At 41.7% G+C, this 9,160-nt stretch overlaps 1 protein-coding gene across 2 annotated transcripts; it reads right to left on the bottom strand.

Moving 5' to 3' along the window:
* Positions 1-458: 458 nt before the first annotated feature.
* LOC122326628 (core histone macro-H2A.1) lies at positions 459-8,365 on the bottom strand. Of its 2 annotated transcripts, none has more exons than XM_043221679.1 (8): positions 8,189-8,365; positions 8,000-8,106; positions 7,412-7,600; positions 6,913-7,017; positions 5,209-5,308; positions 1,725-1,814; positions 1,465-1,639; positions 459-891 (listed from the first exon to the last, which is right to left on the bottom strand). In XM_043221679.1, exons 1-8 carry the CDS (start codon positions 8,358-8,360, stop codon positions 726-728), a joined length of 1,104 nt encoding a protein of 367 aa, XP_043077614.1. In that variant the 5' UTR covers positions 8,361-8,365; the 3' UTR covers positions 459-725. The 2 variants fall into 2 exon arrangements, with proteins under 2 accessions (XP_043077614.1, XP_043077615.1); XM_043221680.1 differs by lacking the exon at positions 5,209-5,308 and adding an exon at positions 3,654-3,744.
* Positions 8,366-9,160: the final 795 nt, after the last annotated feature.

Raw genomic sequence — 9,160 nt, 5'->3', positions numbered from 1 at the left:
CCCCCCAGGCTTACTTTCTACATGCAAAGAATAAGAAAATCATCTGCCGGAGCTCTGGGAAAGCGGCCCTTTTCCAACAGATGCCTACAGATGCTTTGAATTTAGGGAGATTTTTCTGTGAGGAGACGAGGAGAGAGCTGCCCGTATTTCCTGTGGATTAGTCCTCAGATGGTGCCCTTCGAGGAGGTCTGCGCTGGGAAACTGACCCGCCGCTGACTGCCAGTGACCCCGGGATAAGAGCCGAGGAAGCCAACATACGAGAGAATGAGTCTGAAGGTATAGCAAACCGCATGAATAGTCGGCACAGGAAAACGTATGAAATAAACTACCAACAGCAACTTATTCAAACATTTCCTTCACAGTTCTTTTGTCTACTGAATGTAGATCACCTAAAATATAATCCTGGACATAGGGCTCCATCTGCTGACAGCAGTCACAAATTACACAAGTCATATATGTATAGAGATATATATATATATATATTGTTTTCAATTATTGTAGATGCATTTTAACATTGTGATACACAGAAACAACAGAACAAATGAGACAAAATTATGCAGCATGTATTATGTAGCAGTCAAAAAAACTAAACCAACCCCTCTGTTAAAAATCAAATAAAAGACTCCAAACCTTTGATATTAGAACAAAGTACCAAAAATATGTCTCACCCCCCCAACCTTCATCATCAAGCATAAAATAAGAATTATTCCAGAGGATTTTGTGCTTCAGTTGGCATCGAGTTTGGCCATTTCCTGCACGTAGATCCCGATGCTCTCGCTGTCAAACAGCACGAAGTACACAGTCTTGATGGAGGAGGACATGGTGGTCACGAAGTAGCTGGAGATGGCCTTCAGAATGAGCTGAGCGGCCGTCTGCTTGGGAAAACCGTTTCTACAGAGGACAAACACAGAAAGACAGGCCGCAAAAATAATCAGCATTTAGCTATTACTAATCTATTATTAATATAGTTCCATGTCATTCCATTTTATTACACATTACTTATTTGTTTTGTTTGTATGTATGGAATACTTGGGTTATTACTGACATCTGATGGAACTTTTGTCAACAGAACCTTTAGAATTATATAAAAAAGGGTGACATGTCTGATACTTATTGGACCTGCTGTACATCCTATTAATATATTCACTGCTAACTAATACTTATTTAACAAAACCAAGTTAATGTTTATAATAAGTTGCAATTAATTTGTCTTCTACATTATGAAGCACATCTGAATGAAGATGACCTGCTTCTATGCACCAGTTGCTGATTGGATGTTGAAGTGTGGGGGCGGGGCTCTTATGTTATTGCAGGGGGTGGAGTTTAATGAGACAAATGTGGTCAAAATAATAAACTCTGCTGAAAATGAGCAGTATTCAAATGAATCACACAATGTGATGTGCTAATGTTTGCGCTACGATACATGACTTTAGTTTCTGTATTTATTTTTTTCTGAAGCTGTACCTGCCGCTGCCGATGGAAGGGAAGGCCACGGATTTGAGCTTCTTCTCGTCAGCGAGAGCCAGACAGTTCTTCACCGTCTTGTCCAGCATCTCCTCACATTTATCTGAGCCCCAGCCTGGACTGTTACAGTGGATGACAAACTTAGCAGGAAGACCGTACCCTGAGGTCAAGGCCGCTGAGGAAGCACACAGATAATGAAGAATTCATACAAGCATCCCGTCTCTCGTTACAGCTGGAGCTGACTTGACATGTAGATGTACCTCCTGCCACCTCCAGAGGGCCGTTGCTCTTGCGTAGCTCCAGAACCGCCTCCGCAAACTCCTTTCCTCCGATCTTCTCGAGAGCGCCGCCTGCCAGAGACAGGGAGCTGTGACGCCGAGCACTCGTGTGTCTAAAGCGGCGTCACTCCAGCTAACCCTAACACCACGTCAGCTCGGGGATCTCCGTTCACTCGGACTTTGGCTCACTTTAAAGCTGCTGTATGTAGAAAGGACACCTAAGTGTTTCTTTTCACCCGGACCCTCCTCGTCAGTCTCCACATACGCAGGCTGCCAGATTGACGGCACCGACAGGAACGAGTGCACATGACGACGAATGAAAAGAAAGACATTCAGTGTCACACCTTCAGAAGAGAATAACTGACTGCCGCATTGATTTTTCAGATAAACAAGTTAACTAAATATATGCAGTTTAAACATCTGCAAACATATTTTAGTATTTTTATGCTTTAGTAGAGACAAAAACCTTCATACAGCACCTTTAAAGCACCACGTCACCAGACAAGTCTTGAGCCCAACAAACCTGGTTTTTATTTTATACACAGTATAGTATATAGTATTATAACAGTAATATATTTCTTGTCTTAATATTGTTTTGTAATCTTTTTAGTATGAATGTGGTCTACAACAAACAGGGTTAGATTTAAATCAAGGTTCATCTCATGACTCCGCTGCACCAAACCTAAAAATAAGCAGGTTTACACTTAGAACATAAATTCAGGATCAAAATGATGGTTTATTTAAGATAGGTTACCTTTAATCCTGTTAAAAAGTTTAAACTCAGATTTAAATCTAAATCACTCTCGGTTTTGTCATAAGCTACGCTCCATTAATTGATTCAGTAAGAAATGCATAAGCCTTTAAGTTTTATGCTTCGAAAATTATTCAAAGATGGAGGTTTTATTCGTAGGTTATATTTCTAATTATCATGTTAATTACCGTGTGCCTTTATCCCCAACAGCAGGGCGCTTTTAACACAAATACCATACCTTTACATATTCTTTAAGGATTATTACATATTCCGTTAAACCGTGGCTTTAATTCTATTAAATGAGGTACTGATGTGTGTGCAGTCAGTGAAGTGAACCCTGAAAGCTGTCTGTTGTTTGGAGTCGAGTGACAGCAGCTTTAGACACGAGAGCATCTTCATCACTACAAGAAACACCCTCATGTTACTCCAAACCCGCAGGTTTTTTCTCTTGCGTGGAAGACACACACACGTTTTGCAGTTTTCCAGACACAAATCTATGACTTATTATTGCAAATATCTCTGAAGCGTTATCATGGTTTGTGTGTGGAACAGATCTTATTATTCCCTGATAATCTTTCTCTCTGACGCAGCTCTTAAATCTTGTTATTTTAATGAGTATGAATGTGTATTCCACATGAGAAGTGCCATATGGGTTTGCAACGACATGGCGATGATTAAATGATGGCGGAACAAGTATTTTATAAAAAGAAAGAAATGAAAATGCTTCTTCTGATCCCTTATCTTTTTTCAAAAGTGTACATTACTTTGTAACTATTAATATTAAAAAGGAATCAGTGAAGGATTGGGAAAACAGCTATATGAAAATGAGAATTCAACATCTGGAGACAAAACAAAACATGATGACAGCACTCTTAGTATTAAAACTAAAAAACTGCCACAGAAATCCAGATAGAAAGTAAAGCATTACCCAAATGACCCAAACCAATGAAACTTAACTGCTAATCTTCATTTTCTTTTGTAGTTAACATATAACTAAATCTATAAAATAAGACCAAATCTAAGCATGAATACAACTGTGCCACTTAGACATGTTGCATACCTTGTTTTCAATGAGCAAACGTGACAAGATGCCATTATCATTATTACTTTTGAGTCAAAGCGGCAGAGCTGTGGTGTTTTCAGCAGAACTGCTCCTTTACCTACTTCACCACCCATGTAGAAGGTGGAGTTGGTCGGGTGAACAACCGCTTCACTTTCGATGGTGGCAATGTCAGCTTGCACAACTTGCAGCTACAACAACAGGCAAACAAGTACAGTGAGGGACAAAAGCTGAGAATGAGGTGAAACCATGACGAGCAGACAAAGACTGGTCTGACTGGAAAAGAAAACACACACACACACACACACACACACACAAGACTGCTGAAACCATTCATGAGATGACTGATCGATCACAAAAACCTGCTGGGAAACCTGTCCTGGTCACATTTTACCACCGAATCAGGAGAAGGGTCATTAAAGTTTTTCTAAGACAAGAACGCACATCGGTTTAAGGGTTTAGGACGATTTTGACCCACTTCAGATGTTGACGAGTGTATATTGAATGAGGAAAGTGAATACAGCTGTGTACAGTGACCCTCACTCTCAATAACACAAAATAAAGATACATCGAAATGGCTAAAAAAAGAAAGGTGCTACAGTATTCAGCATGTACACTGAGAATAAAGGGACATTTAGCTGAGAGAAGCAATAAAGAAGCAGAGTGAGAAACAATCAAACCAGCCTCAATAAAGAGCCATTAATGACATTTTAAGGTGATTTTACTCAGACTGGATAAAAATAAATAAATCATGAGTTTGTACAATCTTGCATTTCATGACTAAATGCTAAATGGCAATTCTGCCTCTCTGAATATCTCGTTACCAGTCTTGTGATTTTGGACCAAAACATTAAGAAGTTATTTGCTAACAAAGAAAAATTAAGTGGCAGAGATACAGGCTCATGTCTACTTTGCTCTTCGACAAATTTGTTCACACTCATTCAGAAACCATTTGATTGATCAACGTTTTAATTGACATGGGCTGAAAATTATGTGATTAGATTTTCATGAAGATTGGACAAATAGTCTAGGAAGAGCTCGTAAAAAGACAAATACTAAATTGTGGGAAATTACGTCATTTGGTGTTTTAGGGTGAGACCATGGGACATTAAGTTTCTAGCCTTAATGGTTCATAAGTTATTAGCACAAATCTAAATGGAGCACTAGAGTATGATTTAGAGACTCTAACTTTGGTGGGCTAAATGTTGAGACGGTCTTTTATATGTATGCCAAATTTCACAACTATTTGCAAAACGGTTCTATGGGCGGCCGGAGCGGAAGAAGACGACAACATACAATAAGTGCATACACACCTTTGGTGCTTGATCCCCGATTACAAAACCATGACCGGAAGGAGAATGAGATTTATTTCATTACAGATTCTACTAGTTCTACTAATAATTACATTATTATGGTTTTTGTTTGATTTCAGGGTGAAATGTAACCTGGACGTGTGAGTTTAGCCCATCTACCAATTAAAGACCCTGGAAATGTGACTGAATATGAACAAAAATGACAGCATTAACTTTAACACACGGATTTCCAGGCAGGCAAACAATGCCATATTAGAAGCAGATGTGAACCGCTGGATCCATAAAAGCAGATCTACAGCGTCTGAATGAACATGAGGCTCCACGGCAGCTATAAGCGCTCACCTAAATCACCTTTAAGGTCAAAGTCAGCATTGGTGGGGTTGATAACCCCTTCCACGTCAAAGGCTGCCAGGTTAGTGATCTGACTGTGAATGAGATTGAGCTGTGGAGAGATCATGCAGCAGGATGGAGAGAGATCAGGACAGAGTAAAGCAGAGCAGGCCGTACGCAGTCTAACATCAGTTTCCAGAAAAGCTGCACAGAATGTTTGCCGCTGTGCGTGACAGTCGACTTCCTCGAGAGTTTGAGCTCTGTTTGTCACCGTCTGTCAGTCAATGGTCAGTGAATGTGTTGTTCTTAAGCCTAGGAGGTCAAACTAAACGCTGCATTAGCCGTTTTGTTTTGGTTAATCTCAGAGACCTATATTAAACTACTTTTTTAGAACATTTTACAAAAGAGCTTAAGGCTTTAATGGCTTTGATCAAAAACACTAGAACATAGAGATAACTTTTACTGTTCCATCACATCACATTGCAAAAAAGCGATGCTCTTAGTATTTTGTCTCGTTAGGGTGCATGTCTAAAGATTCTTAAATCAATACACAGACGCAAAACGACATGAGACAAGAAGTCCTATTTTCTTGAGGAACTAATAAAAATGATGAGTTAATGTTTAAGATGAGAACAAATATCTGTAATTCAAAGAAAACAGGTTTTCCCATTGTACTGAACACTCCTGTGGTAAGACTCCTGTTTACTCTGATACTGAAGTCTGATTTGTTTATATTTGTGTAGTTCTTCATTTTTCGCCAGCCAGCTGGAACCAGGAAAAGTGTTTCTTAAGTAGAACCAAAACATTGCTTGGCTAGAATTAAGAACCTCTTGCATCTGGGGCTGGGGGCAGCGTAACGGTGACCAATAAAACACTATTGACCACCATGTTTTTAAATAGCAGCTAAACATGAACGTGTTGGATTCGTTGTGTTTGGATGCCGAAGGAAGTTCCTAAAGCCATGAACATAATTAGCAATGCAGCATCCGCATTGTTGATTCAGGATGCATTGACACGCGTGGACGTGTATGTATTCTGATTCTTTGCAGCAGGTCCCTGAGGAAGGGAATGAGAGTTGCACACGTAGCTGTGATATCTCACTCAGAGTCAACTCCACGTGTCTCGGTGGGCTGAAGCACCCTTTATTCCCAGTTACACAAATCAAGCTTCAGTATAAGAGTAAACAAACATTTACCTAGGAGTTTTTTCAGTCCCTATTGACATATTTTTTCTTGTTTTAAGCATTAACTCACTTTAATTTGTTCAAATTCGCAGAAAACAAGAATTCATAGCTTCATGTTTTAACCTAATCCATTCTGTGTGGACTGAACCAGATATCCCCGTCTCAAATATTTGATTTTGTTCTTTTATTTTCTGGTGAAAGAAATACAAAAAGCATCATTTAATAACCACATTTAAGTGCACGCGGGTTGTTCTAAGCCTGCATGATCTTTTTCTGTGGAAAACCAAAAGAGGTATTTTGAAAGATTTTTTGAAAGATTTTCTTTGTGCTCCAAAGGTTTCAGACCATCAGCGGCTGTCCTGTGATCAGTGAGCACAATTCAGTCTTCATTTAGCATTTTAAAGATAGCTGACCAAAACAAATTAAGATGGATGCATGTGAATCAGCAGGATCTGTAATCGATGCATCAACAGGCGTTCTCATAAAACAGCAAAACGATGCAGAAGATGCAAATTATTACTTAGAAGCTTTACCTTCTGGCCGAGAAACAGGCTTTTGGAGGAGAGGACAGTGAAGCCATCGGCCGGGTCACCTGCTGTAGTGCTGCCGTCTGTAGCTTTGGCCGTCGCCGTCCGTCTCTGTCACACCAACAACACAACAGAGCAGACCTCAGCCGATACTGCACTTAATACAACCTTAAAAACGACTTCTGAACCAGACACTGCTTACGTGTTATAACAGTATAACATTTCAGAGTTAATATAATGCGTTAGGGTTCATTTAAGGTGTAAGACTTGGTAAGATGTGTTTAAGTTAGTATGACATGTTAGAGATGGTATAGCATGTAACATGTAAGAGTTAGTAATACCTGTTGGACCTGCTGGAGTTCAAATAACGTGTTAGATGACGTGCACGGGTTGGGATGACATGAGTTAGTATGAGGTTTTAGGGTTAGAGTTAGCTTGACACATTAGAGTTGGTATAACGTGTTATGGTTAGTGTTATAGTTAGCATGACGCGTTCCGTGAATACCTTTACTCTTGAGGACTTTTTGGTGGCCAGTTTCTTGAGAGCTGCTTTCTTGGCGGTCTTGGGCCTCTTCGCTGGTGGAGGAGTGATGACGGCTTCGAGCTTTGCTTTGGACCCTCTCTTCTTAGAGAGCAGCTCTGGGTGGATGTTGGGTAAAACCCCTCCGGCAGCGATGGTGACGCCCCTGAGCAACTGCACCAGAGAGACAGGAACTAATGTAAAAAACACATCCGATCAAGATAATTATGACTTCATGGTCTTTCATTTCAGGAGTTTGTGAGTTTCAGAGCCCGTCTGCAGGTGGTGGTCGGTCTGAGCCGACAGATTTCCCAGAAAATCATGCCGAGGTTTTTCAAACAATATTATAGACATTTATTCATCATGCTTATTCTAGCAATGAGCTTGCTGTGAACGCGTGATCCTCAGCTGATGTCCAATTTTTCCTCTGTAATTATCGACAGATATAGCAGGTGTACGAGGCCTACTGTTTTGAAATCGGTTCAGATTTTAGAGCTCGTTCACTGATCCATTCCCAGTATTCAAAACACTCAATATGTGTGGTCTGAGAGTAGTTTATCCTGAACTTGTTACCTGATGAAGCTCCTCATCATTGGCGATGGCTAGTAAAATGTGTCTGGGTGTGACGCGGCCCTTCTTGTTGTCTCTGGCTGCGTTGCCTGCCAGCTCCAGGATTTCCGCTGAAAGCAGCATGCACCGCGTGAGGACAGAAAGGCTTCCGATGCTACCATCGATATACAGATGGTTACAGACGCATCGTACCTGTCAGGTACTCCAGCACTGCAGCCATGTAGACCGGAGCTCCAACACCGATCCTGTATTTGGGAAGCCCTCTTCTAATGTAGCGCAGCATCCGTCCCACAGGGAAGATCACGCCAGCCTTAGCAGACCTGGACGTCTTGGTGATCTTCTTCTTCCCACCTCGACTGGACATGATGCCTGAGGAACAAAACACGATGAACTTTCCCTGACCTGTCCATTCTGCATTATAACAAAGCGTGCTGGAACAAAGCGGCAGCCTAATATCAAAACTAGCCCGTGCAAATAAACATTTTAACTACGATAAATGAATTTGTCAAGCACGTGCTCTTCTGTGAATGATGCATATGCTTTATATGACTTCTGCGCGTTGAGCAGTAATCGGTTTCCTGCGGGTGACGGGACTGAGGAGTGAACGAGATGCAAATGTGACTCTGTCATATTTTATTCCGACATGCACGCATCCGAACAAGTTCGCAAGCAGCGGAAGTGAAAGGCAGCGCTTTAACATCAGCAATAAAACGAAACCGAACGACGCTCTAAACGCACGCGCCGCTGTCAGGTGCATTCATTCAATATATGAAATATTAGGAGTATTTGGTGTTCACGTGACGAGATCTGACTCGGTGAGCGCGGAGCCGTGTTTCCGCGTCTTTTATTCGTTACGTCTCTCAGGCGCGACGCAAGCGGCAACTTCTCAATGAAGCCGGAGCGAAGAGTCGCGGAATCACCGGAAAGCGCGGAGCACGGAGAGGAGCACGGAGAGGAGCACGGAGAGGAGCACGGAGAGGAGCACGGCGGGGAGAGGCGTCGCGTTCGGGCCAGCTGGAGTCCGACGAGCCCGGGCACAGTCCAGACTCCCACAATCCACAGCGACACCGAGAAGAGCAGACTCCGTCAGCAGAGGACGCTGCAGGGTCGGCTCCGGAGGGTTATGTAAGAATGACATCTGCTGGAAAAAAAGAAATAAACATT

Source organism: Puntigrus tetrazona, chromosome 21, assembly GCF_018831695.1.
Source record: "Puntigrus tetrazona isolate hp1 chromosome 21, ASM1883169v1, whole genome shotgun sequence".
NCBI classification, from domain to species: Eukaryota; Metazoa; Chordata; class Actinopteri; order Cypriniformes; family Cyprinidae; genus Puntigrus; species Puntigrus tetrazona.
This window is presented reverse-complemented; position numbering and strand designations above follow the sequence as displayed.

Bases quoted from the DNA above. Each gene is read 5' to 3' on its own strand.
- LOC122326628 (XM_043221679.1), bottom strand. From the start codon at position 8,360: ATGTCCAGTCGAGGTGGGAAGAAGAAGATCACCAAGACGTCCAGGTCT. The intron at 7,601-7,999 runs GTAACAAGTTCA...TCTCTGGTGCAG, and splicing joins ATGATGAGGAGCTTCATCAG to TTGCTCAGGGGCGTCACCAT. The intron at 7,018-7,411 runs GTATTCACGGAA...TTGGTGTGACAG, and splicing joins AAAAGTCCTCAAGAGTAAAG to AGACGGACGGCGACGGCCAA.